We start from the raw sequence: 15264 nt of genomic DNA, 5'->3' as shown, positions 1-15264 counted from the left end.
GTCAGTTATAATCTTCAAAATTAAAAGAAATAAACATTTGAAATATATCAGTCTGTGTGTAATGAATGAATATAATATACAAGTTTCACTTTTTGAATGGAATTAGTGAAATAGCTGCAGACCAATCAGGGTGCTCATGCTGACCCCTGTCCACTGCCGAAAGTGCCAACAGTGGGCACGTGAGCATCAGAACTGGACCATGGAGCAATGGAAGAAGGTGGCCTGGTCTGATGAATCATTTTCTTTTACATCACATGGATGTAAAATGAGTATATGTGGGATGTACTGAACAAACAAGTCCGATCCATGGAGGCCCCACCTCGCAACTTACAGGACTTAAAGGATCTGCTTCTAATACCTAGGTGCCAGATACCACAGCACACCTTCAGGGGTCTAGTGGAGTCCATGCCTCGACGGGTCAGGGCTGTTTTGGCAGCAAAAGGGGACCAACACAATATTTGGAAGGTGGTCATCATGTTATGCCTGATCGGTGTATATATAAATACATACACAGGCATATATATATATATATATATATATATATATATATATATATATATATATATATATATATATATATATATATATATATATATATATATATATATATATATATATATATATATATATATTTTTATATATATATGGATGCAAATAATCGCGATGAATCATTTGACAGCATTAATCGATATATTATAATCAATATTTTAAATAATAATAAATACTCTTTAGAAAATGTAGGAGAAGATTCTTCCTTATTTCTTGCAAATAAAATATCTGGGTAATTTCATTTCTACCTGTTTCGGATTAGCTGAAATGTAAATCAGCATCTGTTCAAGCAGAGCAGAATTTGGTCCTCAGCCTTGCCTCAAAATTAGCGTTTGAACTTCTATGAACAGTGCAAGGCCTTTGATCTTTCAGCACCCCTCGGTGTCAACCCTGCTTTGAATAAAGGTGAACCAACTCAAGCCAAAGCCTATGAATTACTGCAGAACAAAATAACTATCGTACATATGACCCCTGCTAGTAATCCAGTCTTCAGAGACAGAACATTGTGTCTGCACCATTGTGTGTTGCAATGCTGGGCTTTAAAATGTTCTGGTTTGTGCCTAACTTGATTCCTACCTCTGTCAGCTTTGACTGGGTTATTCAGGGCTAAGTTAAGCTTCTGGAGTTGGCTATTTCGGACTGGTGATGAAGTGTTTCAAAGTTGGAATGCAAAGTAAAAGATCAGGTTCAGATGCTACTGACAGAGGTATGTCCTGTGTCTCCTAATTCTTGCAAGAGTCAACCAGTTTACCTTTACTTCCATTCCTGTCTATTAATGAAAAAAAAAAAAAGTAAATCAGTAAAAGTTATTTGGGAGAATGTTACATAGGACAATATGTGGTGCATATGTTTTGATCAAAGAGTTTTCCAGTCAGTGATTGGGATTCTTTCAAATACATTTATAGACATTGCAAAAAGATGAATTTCTAGTCAATTAGATATTTTAAAGCATAAGCAGAAATATTTATTATATCATTTAAATATTTCAAGGGATTCTATCACCATCATTTTACAAAGTTCAAAATGTTCTGACACAGAATTACCTTTCAAAAGTTATTTATTTCATTATGTAAGAAAATAAGACAAAGCAACAACATCCTCTTTTTCTCCCATGGCACACAAGGTGAAATTTATGCAAGTTTGGCAACAAATGAATACGGAAAAAAATGATAAAACATAGATAGAAGCAAAATTATCCAAGTTGGTCTTGGTCTTTTAAAAGTTACTCATAAACTATATATCTTATTCTCAGAAATATATCTCAACTTCAGTCAATACAAGAGGGAACTATAGCAGAACACAGTAAAAAAAGAAAAAAAAGAAAAAGAAAAATCCAAGTATCTTCTTTAGTGTTTAAATGAAGTGTGAGCACAAGCTTGATTTGCATAGCTTTAAGGAGATCAACACAATTTCTCTACTATTAGCTTCTTAATCATGAAACAAATGACTACGTCCATGTATTATGGAAAAGGGCACAACCGAATTCTAAGTCCGACACATATCGGCACCTAACTTATAGCTACTATGTGCTGGACGACGTGCCTTGAGCCAATATCAAATGAGAACATCGTCGCTTTGACTCATGCATTCTCACTTTCATATTTTGGGACTTTTTGTAAAAAATATCCAGAGCAAACAATGAACAAACAAACAAAAACAATGTCTTTTTCCATATTGAAACAAATATACGTAAACCATACACAATCTATGCCTTAGTTGGATGTGGAGGTGTCCACTCTTATAGCTTTTATAGTGGTCTGTGTTTGGATCTCTTAAGGCTTGGAATGGGTCCCCATGACTGCAGTGCCTGACTGCATTGGTCAGTTGTGTCTAGCATACCTGCAAACTCCAGACCGGCGAAAAAGGGGATAGGAAATGGGGAATTTTTCCTCTAAAAATAATCTTATGCTAATAGAAAAGCAGAAATACAGCAGTTACTCCTGCAAATAAAGCAGTGCTGCACTTATAGACACTACTTCATTACATTGAAAAGGTAAAATGAAAAGAAAGGCGATGAGTTTGCAGGTATGTTCTAGGGAAAACAGAGCAGCATAAAACAACAACAAAAATATTCTCGAATAAAGGGTTGCATTGAATGGAAGTATATTACTTCACCCAAAAATAAAAATTCTGACATAATTTATTTGTTCGAATTCTAAAACCATACTTTCTTTAAAAAAACAAAACAAAACAAAAAAAAAAGTTTAGCTGCTGTTTTTTGTCCACGACTCATGCACACTATATTCCGAATCTATAAGGCCAAAATGTAAGTCATTATTCACAGAACATTGTTCCCCATGCCATAGCAAAATCAGTTCAATAAGGACTTAAAGGGTTAGTTCACCCAAAAATGAAAATTCTGTCATTAATTACGCACCCTCATGTCGTTCCACACCCGTAAGACCTTCGTTCATCTTTGGAACGCAAATCAAGTTATTTTTTGATGAAATACAAGAGCTTTCTGACCTCTGATGGACTGCAACAAAATTACCACTTTCAAGGCCCAGAAAAGGTAGTAAAGACATCGTTAAAATAGTTTATTTGACTACAGAATCTGAATAATTTTAGTGTGCAAAAAAAAATAATAATAATAATAATAATGACTTTATTCAACAATTTCTTCTATTCCTGGTGGTTCTGGAAAAGGTTCTGGGTTCTATGTCAGAACACGTGCTCATTATTGGCCGGCACCTGCGTCAGCATCACATGTGTGTGTCGTGCTGCTCATGTGTACAGCGTCGGCCAATACTGAGCCGGCGTTCTGACGTAGAACCCAGAAGCAGTGCACCGTTTACTATGTCAACAGCGTTTTGAAATAAATTGTTAAATAAAATCATTATTTTTGTTTGTTTTTTGCACAAAAAAGTATTCATGTCGCATTATAACATTAAGATTGAACCACTGTAGTCAAATGGACAATTTTAACAATGTCTTTACTACCTTTCTGGGCCTTGAAAGTGGTAATAACACTGCAGTCTATCAGAGGCCAGAAAGCTCACAGATATCAACAAAAATATCTTAATTTGTGTTCGAAGATGAACGAAGGTCTTGCGGGTGTGGAACGACCTGAGTGTGAGTAATTTTCATTTTTGGGTGAACTAACCCTTTAAATTTCAGTCTATTTCTCTGCTTCAGAAGATTTTAAAAGTCATATGAACCACTTTTAAAGTCCCTTTCACTTTCACTGTATGGAGAAGAGCAGCATGAACATTCCACTAAATTTCTCCTTTTGTGTTCTACAGATGACAAAGTCCATACAGGTTTTGAACACCATGAGGGTGAGTAAATAATGAGAGAATGTTCGTTTTCGGGTGAACTATCACTTTAAATTGACCCCTTTCTGTTTCTTTCAGGCATTCAAGAGATAAACATCCGCTCGTATAACTGTAGGGTGTGATCACATCACATGCTCCCCGTTTGCTTGTGACAGTGAGGAAGGCAAATATTACAACAGCATGAGTAAGTGTCATTTTCTCTCTAGCTATTGTGTTGTCAGTAAGGTACGACATAGAATAGGTGCAACAAGAAGGGGCCAGTTCGGAAGGCCTAAATCCGGAAACACAGTTTATATGCGAGAACCATCCAGTTTACGTTACAACAGAGCAGAGCACGAGGAGATTCACTTCACTTGTGGAAGCCATATTGCTTGTTTTGGTATACAAATCAGATCAAGCTTTACAACATCTACAGTATTTGAAATGCCTGCGTGAACACTCAATGTACTCTTGATACATTTATTCATCTTCAATACTAGAGTTCTAGGGTTGTGGACATCAAACCACTTGGATCGCTGACATCTGACTACGATTATTCAAACATGAGCTGCTTCATATGTAGGCTTTTGCTCTGGTTACACCTGATCCATTTGGATCTCCAGCTCCACCTGTTGGCAGAAAGGTGTAGTGACTCGAGCCAGCGAGCCATTAACCGTCGCAATGGCTTATCATGACCCATCCTTCAGTTCAGTGAACTCTTAGAAGCCCCTGAGGTCACCTAAATGCATGCGTACAAGCAGACAAATATAATACACACACGCACACACATTTATAAGGTAAACATTTCCTTCAGAAACCCCCACACAGAGCAAAAAAGATAAGGCAGAGTGGCAGACTCAGGCTGTTTCATCCGAAAACACAGACACAGTCCTGTGTCCATACCTTACAACTATGAAATCTAGAAGCAGGAAGATACGGTGTTTGACTACGCACATCACAGACCAGTCAGAAGAACATAGGACAGCTCGTCACCTCATAAGGAAGCGAAGTTGGAGTTCTTGAGCTATACAGTTTTTTTTTTCGTACCTGTACAGCATACGGTAACATCTCATAATAAACATAAATAAAAGCGGATTGAATTTTAAGTCTAGCGTTGAAATAATATTATGTCAACAGGCTAGCTAGAACAAGAACTCAGATGTGGTGTTCGTGTATGCAAGGACACGGGCCTATTTGAGAACGACCACAAACCTTCTGAAACATGAGAATACGGTAGAGGCAGTGAGAGCCAAAGAGTAAGTAACTTAAATGCAAATAAACTTGTTTTTGTTTTGTTTTTTTAAGAGATTGAAATATTGATGTAGCATGCACTGGAATGATTGGGCCCTGAATGACACATCATAAAAGATGGACACCTATTACAGACACCTATTTTTGTCAGCGTAGGCCTCTTCTACCCACTTAAATATGTTTTCCAGGCTGGGTTTGTGCGTGCTGTGAAGGTGTATGGGTGAATGTAGTGGTGGTGATGGAGGTGGATAGTGGTGGGAATGCTGGTGCTACTCCCTCTTGTCAGCTGCTTTGGACTGTTCTCTCTGGATCATGCAGCGGCGGACGATGCTGTCAAAGCTGCCCAGGTAGAATAGAGCGATGGTGCGGAACAGTCCCATGGTCACGATCTAGACAGGGTGACATAATATTACCATTTTAACATATCATAGAAAATAAATCACTGTGTATCCATCTATCCATTTATCTATTAATCTATCCATCCATATACTCTATCTATCCATCTATCAGATATACAGTCAAACCAAAAATGATTCAGACATTTTTTATATTTTTGATATATTTTTACTAGTGGGTACAGGACACTATAGTTCATCTATGTAAGTGAGGATAGCAAAATAAAGTAAACTGGGACAGATTACACCCAAAAATTCTTCATACAGTGGACTACCAGTAAAACTGATAAAAATTTGGAACCAAAAATTATTCAGACACTTTGACCTGACCATGTTTTGCTTAAGTGTTATCTGACATAATTAAGATTAATTTTTCCTGACACAGTTTAACTATGAGATCTTGTCATATTTTTATCACCCTTTTTTTTTAAACTATAGTGAATAAACTGTATTAATGAATTAAATGTTCAAGGTGTCTGAATAAATTTTGGTTTGATTGTATATTGCCTATATATCCAACCATCTATCTGTCTACTTATATACCTTCCCATCTATTTATCTACCTATATATCTATCCATCTATCTATACTCTTAAAAATAAATGGTCCAAAAGGGTGTTTTGCAGTGATGCCATAGAAGAACCATTTGTGGTTCCCCAAAGAACCTTTCAGTAAACAGTTTAGTTCTTAAAAGGACCATGTTTTTCTCACTGTGAAATTTTTTTAATAATCCCTTCCTCCATTCATCCATGCTATTTTTTAAAATAGATTTTGTACATTTGTTATTAGGTTACATATACATAGATTAAAGTATCCAAACTGTGGGTAGTTGCCATGACATCAAACAGCTGGAGTGATTCAGAAACTACTCAATAATTGTCATCAAGATATAAAGGAACAGAAGTACAGTATTAAAAGCTTGGACACTGTGATACACTGATAATTCAGAGACTGAATCCACAGACGTTTTTCACATATTTTTGGAGAAAATCTGCTTAATTGAATTTAAAAACGGTACTGCACTCTTAATGAAAAAATCTAATTAGCCAAAACATTAAATGAAGAATGTGATCTGTAGAAGTTCTGCATACACAAATTCATTCTGCACGTACTGATAACATCTGATTCTGTTTTACTTAGTGAAAATATGTTACTATATCTTTTATCATATTCTTATATTCTTCAAAGAAATTTACAAAAATGTAGTCTGGCCGTTTTGAGTAAGGGAAGAGTCGGGCAAAAGTCAAGAGGCTCATTAAAATCTTCAAAGGGAATATCTAAGACCGTGACTGACTCAAATAGCCCACTGAAAGCTGAATGCAAACAAGATGTTACTAAGGTACAAAGGTGAAGCAGTATGATGAAAAGGATATGATGCAGAAATAATTATTAAGCAAAAAAGGAGGAGTCATCCCATGTCAATCTCCCAGGGTATTGTCAATGAATCAAATATGATGACACTGTTGCACTAGAGTCAGAATCTTATGGCTCGTTTCCACCGAGCGGTACGGTTCAGTACAGTTCAGTACCGTACGCAATTTTTGCCATTTCCATTGTTAATTAATTCCAAACCATACCGTACCACTTTTCTGGGACCCTTATAGTACCGGTACCAAAAGGGTGGAGCTACACTCACTGCAGAACATTGATTGGTTGACAGAGAATCGTACCCTACAAGGGGAATGACAACAGAACTGTTGCAACACAATGTGTATTTCTTGGCTGTTTTTCCTCGCAGCCTTCAGCCTTTGCTCAAACAAAGCTGCTGTATGTCATCCTTTATTTTTTTTAGTGTCACTTTCGTCTTCATGCGAGAATGAGGCTGATCGCTACTTTCCAGCATACACCACGCCTATCAAGTAAGGGTACTGTTGGCGGTGGAAACGCAAGCCGGATCAGGGTTTACCGTCCCGAATCATACTGTACTGTACTGAACTGAACCGTACCGCTCGGTGGAAACGAGCCATTAGTGTTTTGTGATAACAGGCCATACCTGTTGCAGCCCCTCAGTGATGGAGGTAACAGGTGACATCCCACAGGTCAGTGCTGACAGCATGTAGCCATCAGGACCAAATGAGCTGGTGAAATTTCCCTGCTGTGAATGAATAGAAACAAGAAAGTACATTTAAGGTATTTGAAACAATAGTTAAAGGGGTGGTTGATTATGATTTCACTTTTTTAACTTTAGCATAAACAACATCTGCAAAGTTACGACGCTCAAAGTTCAATGCAAAGGGAGATATTCGCTTTTACAGAAATCACTTTTTGAGGACTACAACAAATGGTTGGTAGGGACTACAACGAGCTTCTTCCCGGGTTGGTGACATCACAAACCCCAAAATTTACATAAACCCTGCCCCCGGGAACACGCAACAAAGGGGGTGAGGTCATGTTGGGCTGCTTTAGAGAAGAGGAAGTGTTGTTGTTGTAGAGTGTTGTTGCCATGCCGGTATTTTACGCCGGACTGCTTCACAAACGAGGGTCAATTAAATGCTGGATTTGCAAAATGATTAACATGACGACACATGCTAGTCGATGAGTTGAATCAACTCCACAGCAACTACATAAATTTATCTACTAACAGTTCAGAAATGTCCAGATGCATTCTAAAAATTTTAACTTCTTCCTGAGTCTCTCCATCAGTGTCTGGTTTGAACAATGTAAGGCTGAACACCGTTACTGACAATCGTCATTTTGGCTGTGTGAGATTCTCCAGCTTTATTGTTGTTAAGCAACCGAAGCACGAGCTGTTAAAGCTCCGCCCTCATTTGGAAAATGTCTGGGAGCAGCAGCTCATTTGCATTTAAAGGAACACACACATAAGAGTGTTTTTGCTCACACCCAAATAGGGGCAAATTTGACAAGCTATAATAAATGATCTGTGGGGTATTTTGAGCTGAAACTTCACAGACCAATTCTGGGGACACCAGAGACTTGTGAGACATCTTGTGAAAAGGGGCATAATAGGTCTCCTTTAAATATTAAATTTTGAAAAAAAAAAACTCAAATTAAATTTGATTTACTAAATCAACAGGGTTATCTAAAGGAGCAAAACATGAAACTTATCCTGTTAAAGGATTAGTCAGGCGGTCTGGCGGAAGCTAGATATTTTACTTCATAACAACTTGTTAAATATAAAAAAAAAAACTTTTTTTTACACAAATGCATCGCTTCGCTTCATAAGTCCTTTATTAACCCCAACTAATCCTTTAACAATCTGAGTGTTTAAAAATTGTGTGTTAAATGTTCACCCCTAAAAACCCTGCAACATTTCTCAAATCATCTTCTTTTGTGCTCCACAGAAGAAAGTAACTCATACAGGTTTGGACCTTCATGAGGGAGAGTAAATAATTTGGCTGAAATATACCTTTAAAGAAGAACTTTATTGTGCTTAAAAACAAATAGACGGAATGCAAAACAAAAGGCAGGGGTCTCAAGGCACGTTATTAAAAGCTAGTAGTCGACTAGTCGATGAATAGTAGTTGACCAATCCCTACTTACCACAGCATCCTTCACTGCAATTTTTGCCACTTGCTCAGGCTGACAGACTCCAGACGTCTCTGAAATTAACTTGGTCTCCAGAGGCTGCCGTCGAGAGAGAGAAAACCAGATGAATAAAACATAGGCAGGACAAAATCATGTTTTGCCCAGCATTACTTTGTGTAGGGAGAAATAGCCACCTAATATTAGCACTCAATGTATTTTTTAAAATCCAGGAACAAAGATCCAACCATGTAACAGAGCAGAGACTTGCAGTTTTAGAAATCCTTCATTTTTAAATATTCTATTAATATTAATGCTCTATTCTAATATTCTAAGTATTTAATATTCAGAGACTAATTCTATTCAGGAAAAAAAAATCTATTATCTCACCTTATTCTTATTCTCTTCTGCAAAACCTGGTGTGTCAGTGTCTGGGGGATATGCCACCGTAACATAGATATTATAGGGCTTCATCTAAGAAAGATCAGGAGGAGAGAATAAATCAAAATTAAAGTGTCAGTGGACTGCTATGTGGTAGATACTGAGTGAACATCATGTATACATACACACCTCCATCTGCAAGGCCTCAGCCAGACCACGCAGGGCGAATTTGGATGGCGAGTAGGCCGTGTAGCCAAAGAGGCCAATCTGCCCTCCCTGTGACGACACAAACATGATGCGGCCCATCCGCCTTTCCTTCATAGTGGTGATCACTGCCCTGGTGGGGTAAACGCTGCCCAGATAGTTCACCTCCATCAATTTCTGTTAAAGGCACAATATGTACGATTTTTGGATTAAAATATCCAAACACCACTAGAAAAATGTTACATATTTCATTGAGTTGTGTACTTGCATTATCCCAAATGTTTCCAATGTTTAAATCCACAGAAATCCGCCATTTTAACCAGAGTAATGTCGCCTATCCATGACGTAATATCCACATTACCCTCGATTTCCCCATTTACTTCCATAGAACCATGGAAACATGCTTCAGTATATTATGTGATGCTCTAATACACCACTATGTCCAACTGTGTTCAGCATTCGCTTAGTGAGGTCTGATCGCGCTCTGACAACGGAAGTAATGTCTAGCACTCGTTGAAGTATGCGCGCGAGACATCACTGCCGTTGTCAGAGCACGATCAGACCTCACTAAGCGAATGCTGAACACAGTTGGACATAGTGGTGTATTAGAGGTAAAAAAATGATATAAATACTGTTCGGTTTCTCGCACAAACCGATCGTTTCCTGTCTTAGGACATCAATGTGTCGTCACGAGCCGCAGGGTTTAATTTGGATTTGTCCATGCATGTTTTTTTAACTCTTATAGCACTCTCCACTAGCATTATTTGACTGACAGACAGCAACGTTTGGAGTTAAAAATCATCATTTGTGTTCTACTGAAGAAACAAAGTCACCTACATCTTGGATGCGCTGGGGGTAAGCAGATAAACATCAAATTTTCATTTTTGGGTGAACTATCCCTTTAACACAGTCTTATTGTTTGAATTTCATTTTCTTGATTTCCCACATGTTTGTACCATGCCTCAGAGACAACACTATTTTGTCAAGGGGCTAACATAGCGTAATCAAAAGAACTTTATTTGTAGTAATAGGAATACATAATTTTGTCTGCCAAACAATACATTTTAAAATTAATTGTATGCCATTTAGCGACATAAGTCATCCAGCTTTTATTAATGATATTCTAATATCGATCTAGCTTATTGCAATGTGCAACAAGTGTCTCATACCAGCCACCGAGCAAACACACACAGTGTAACGTTAACATAACTTTCAACACACTCAAATGTATTTTTAGTATAATTGTTTCGACCAAGTAAAACAGCGCTGCATTACCCCACAATGTTAATTTGTCAAATAAAGTGACCTGAATGGCTATTTCATTAGAATGAAATAAAATAATGTGAGTTTAAGTGACCAAACATAACTGTAACAAAGTTCAAGTAAGGAGGAGGAGGGGGGAACTGGCAAACGTTAAACCTAACTTTAATCATAAAATAAATAACAAAAAAAACGAGCATCAAAGGCCGACTGCGGCATATAAAACTGCAATGTAAATTGTCCCAGGCTCTCTGCCCCGCCCTGCTTCATACCACAATAATGTTAATATTAGCTCATGAACATGATTTCTGCCTGAGTCCCGTAGGATTGTTTTCTATTGGTTGTGGAGGTGAAGATGCTCATTCACAGCATCATCAAGCTACGCCTTTGTTATTGTTATTGCTACATTATTGTTTTGAATAATCGACCTCTAGCGGTGAAACTTACATACTGTGCCTTTATAGTAAAGCCATGTGAATATGTTTGCACCAGCTCTACAATTTGCCACTCCAGTGAAGTCACTTTATTTATAGCAGTTTAAACAATAAAATGCTTTAATGCAAGCAGCTTTACAGTATTAAACATGAAAACAACAGTGTCAGTGTCTCTTTCAATTAGATTTACAAATCAATTTCTACTCTAAAGCAGCTCTCCAGTGTGTTCTTGTTTTTACTTGCAGACATCTGACCTCGACAGACTAAACAGAAGAAATTAACTGCAGAAGGTTTCCATGTCAGGTCAAATAAGGAGGCGATGCAGAGCCACACCTACTTATCACTTCATGTGCTACTGGAATTATCGTAAATATGAGTTTCCAGGTTAAAAATTTGACATGAACACCCTGTAAAGTCATATTTACCAATGTGAAGCTCAGAGATAATTTTGATACCCAAGTTCCCAAGCTAAGTGGGCCATAAACTTTTAACATGGCAGAGAGGAGAATGATTGCTGCTGAGACCAATATTCTTTATTAGTTTTTTTCCACAACAGCTACATCACCTTGTCTTGTCATTAAAGTAGTGCATATTTACATATGTGAATAATCATTTAAAGAGTATTGTATGTTTTATACACAGCAAGAATAGCCAGAATCAGCAGCAAGCTGACTATCTAGATAGCACTGTGAATGTTTATATGGTTTTCAATGAATGGGACGTTAAATATCATTTTGGATTTAATAAGATTTTCCCAATAAATAGGCAAGAATATACCTGGTGTCCTTCATGATTCCTGTTCTTTCAGACAACAAAGCACTTGAATGCAACGAGTTTGTAATCACAACTTCGGAAGTGGCAAGTTGGAAATTTCCGATAGCATGCGAAGGCAGCATATTAGTAGTTCGAAGGTGTTTACCAGCCAGACTTTTCTGAAAAGTTCGCTTTGGGAAGCAGTTTTGAACTCCAGAAACAAACTCAAAAACAAACTTCATTTTGGCCCGATTTTGTTCAAAATTACGTCACACCAGTTCATTCTTCAATTTCGCTTGAAGTATATCAGGCCTTTACTAGCCCAAATAACAAAAAAAGCCCACCGAGTGTCTATGATATGCTCTTACCTTGAAGCGGTCAACTTCCACTTCCTCAAACTTCCCAGATATAGACGTCCCAGCACAATTCACCAGCATGTCCACAGGACCCAGCTTCTCTTGAGCCTGGATATCAAATAAAAACATGCAACAGTCAGCAACCATAGCTAACCAACTGAAGAGTTTATGTTTGAAAACAATGAACAGAATAAATGCTGACATAGGCTGAATCCCAAATGGCACACTTCTATGCACTTTCGGTCTTGTGGACTTACAATGGCTACCGCGTGCATGTGTCTGTTAAGTCCACGAGACTGTAGGATGTCCCATTTGTCAATTTTAGGCTTCAGAAGGGTGCTCACTTTGCAGCCGATATGTGCCCTCGATGCGCACATTTGCTGAGCCCGCAATGATGCTAGCTCCGCGGCAAACTTCTTCCCGACAGTCAAAGCGGCATTGAAAGTGCAGACTCGTAGGAAGACTGCGAGTGTTTAGGGTGCCATTTGAGATTCAGCCATAGAATAATTTGTGAAAGGATTCTTATAAATTGGCAAACAGAATAAACATACTTGTTTTATGACACTCTCCACTTGGCTGTAGTCTTTCGACACATCAACAGAAATGCAAAGCACTACCTAGGGGTGATCATAACAATACATGTTAAGCATATTTAGGATTTCTGAGTTGATTATAAGAGCAATGTCCAAAAAAAACACACACTTGTCCAAATAAATACATACTTGCTTATCATTTATGGCACACTTTTCCACTTCCTTCTTGGCTTGAACCAGCTTGTGCTGTAGGGAAACATGTACATAATGGTAAATACACATACATCAAAAAGATTTTTTTTTATTCAGCATGGATGATTTACAATGTTACAAAAGATTTCTATTCTAAATGCTGCTTTTTTTTTATACTTTCTATTCAAATCTATCATGGTTTCCACAAAAATATTAAGCAGCACAACTGTTTTCATCATTGATAATAATGTTTCTTGAGCATCAAATCATCATATTAGAATAATTTCTGAAGGATCATGTGACACTAAAGAGTGGAGTAATGCCTTAACAGGAATAAATTACATTTTAAAATATATTCAAATAGAAAATCACATATTTCACAATATTACTGTTTTTACTGTATATTTGTTCAAATAAACACAGCCTTAGCAAGCATAAGAGATTGTCAACCCCAAACTTTTGAAAAGCATTATGCTGTCACTGACAGATGATATACAGTGACGTGCACGTGACAGACCTCATCTCGTGCCACCAGAGTGATGAAGGCACCATGTTTGTAGCATTCCATGGCAATACACTTCCCAATCCCACTGCTGCCTCCGGTCACCTGATGCACAGCATATTCAGAGCAGACTTATTACAAACCATGCAAGTCATAGTTCACATAATTTATTAAAATATGCAGCTTTGAGAGATAATATAAACAAATTCACCAGGTAAAAGCACCAGAAAATCCAACAAATAAAAAAATAATATACACTGCAGGTGCCACAAATGTCCATCTGTAATACTTATACATATATATTGATTTTACACAATATATATGTATAAGACAGATCTACTATTATCTCTGAGAATAGTGTTATTTATCTGGGAACTGGATGGTTTTACTCATGGATTAAACTCTTTGATTTGATTTTAACAAGCATATGGAGAACAAGAATGAGAAAAAAAAAAAAATCGAATAAAGGCTGCTGAAAAAAGTGGGTGATGATCAAAAATAAGCCTTTTATAAACAAAGCCTTACATATTATCTTGGGAAATCATAAAACAGATTTAAAATATGTACTATTTGTAAAGAGCTCAACATGCTGTTAATTTACAACTAGATAAGTTTGAACTCTTGATAAACTATGAACCTTAGCAAATGCAAAAACAAAAACATGTAGTGCCCGCTTGAAAAGGTCCATTGCCCTGAAACAGATGGTTGCATAACCAGTACAAGAATTAATCTATTTGGCCTTCAGTGAAATATGAGCTGAAGTCATAACAGTTTCACCAACTGATGACACAAAGAAGTCAAATGCACATTTGCATTCGTCCACTGAGTATAATGGCAGTGACATGTGCCATAAAATGAAGAATTTTCAGCGATTTCCGCTACACTAGGTTCCAAATTCTCTAGTATCAGTGCATATAATCACTTTATGAATAAGCAGCAACAATTAATGTTTAATGAAATTACATTATGCTTTTGCAATATATTGAAAACGTAACGTATTGACAACCACCATACAATATTTGTTTTGTTTTTTATTTAGTTGCTTCTGATATTATAAGATCTGAGTGCTGTTATTTATAATAGAATTAAATGAACTTACCACCACATGGGCCCCGTTCAGTTTGAGAGGTTTGGGGCTTATTAACGGGGATATCATGTACAGCAGCAGCACGAAGGCCACGATGAAAGCAGCCACTACCAGGAGCATAATGAAAGGCAGAAGCAGCCACCAGGAGTTAAAGGTGAGCCAGTGTGAGAGCGCGGAGCCGAGAGCCTCCTCAGAGGACATGGGTCAACCTGATGCTGCTGACGTTAGCTCACAAGCTAAATGTCCAATTCCAGGCACTCCCCTGTCTCGCGGACAGAAGATAACAGGCCTTCAGACAAGCTGTTTATGGGCTTATATTATCTGATAATGTGCTAGAGGCTTGTGCGGTATATTAAATACTAAGTTGAAGTTGTAAAACTGCAAAAGCTAACTCTTTCCTTTCACTTACATGAACCAAAACACAGAATCAATGCACTTTGAACGGGATACTGCGCTTGGGCGATGGAATTATGGGAGTTGTAGTTTTTTATACCTCCGCTTACCCCTGCGGAGTGCAGAAAATAGACTACAAGTTCCAAAGTTCAACATTCTTTCCACAGCAGGAATACTGCCAAACTGTTACTTTCTTAACGTAAAAGATAACTGAAATGTTTTTAGGCGTTTCACAAGC

General features: G+C 37.5%; 1 protein-coding gene across 1 annotated transcript; it reads right to left on the bottom strand.

Annotated features, from left to right (window-relative positions):
• Window positions 1-1588: 1588 nt before the first annotated feature.
• On the bottom strand, window positions 1589-15111 carry kdsr (3-ketodihydrosphingosine reductase). The gene is made up of 10 exons (XM_048164857.1): window positions 14646-15111; window positions 13562-13651; window positions 13042-13098; window positions 12871-12936; window positions 12332-12427; window positions 9502-9693; window positions 9322-9405; window positions 8950-9033; window positions 7442-7543; window positions 1589-5443 (listed from the first exon to the last, which is right to left on the bottom strand). The coding sequence occupies exons 1-10, from the start codon at window positions 14832-14834 to the stop codon at window positions 5324-5326; spliced, it is 1080 nt and encodes a 359-aa protein (XP_048020814.1). The 5' UTR covers window positions 14835-15111; the 3' UTR covers window positions 1589-5323.
• Between the last annotated feature and the right edge of the window lie 153 nt (window positions 15112-15264).

This window comes from Megalobrama amblycephala, linkage group LG17 (assembly GCF_018812025.1).
Source record: "Megalobrama amblycephala isolate DHTTF-2021 linkage group LG17, ASM1881202v1, whole genome shotgun sequence".
Lineage (NCBI taxonomy): Eukaryota > Metazoa > Chordata > Actinopteri > Cypriniformes > Xenocyprididae > Megalobrama > Megalobrama amblycephala.
Note: the sequence above shows the minus strand (reverse complement) of the source record. Positions and strands in the feature narration are given on the sequence as shown.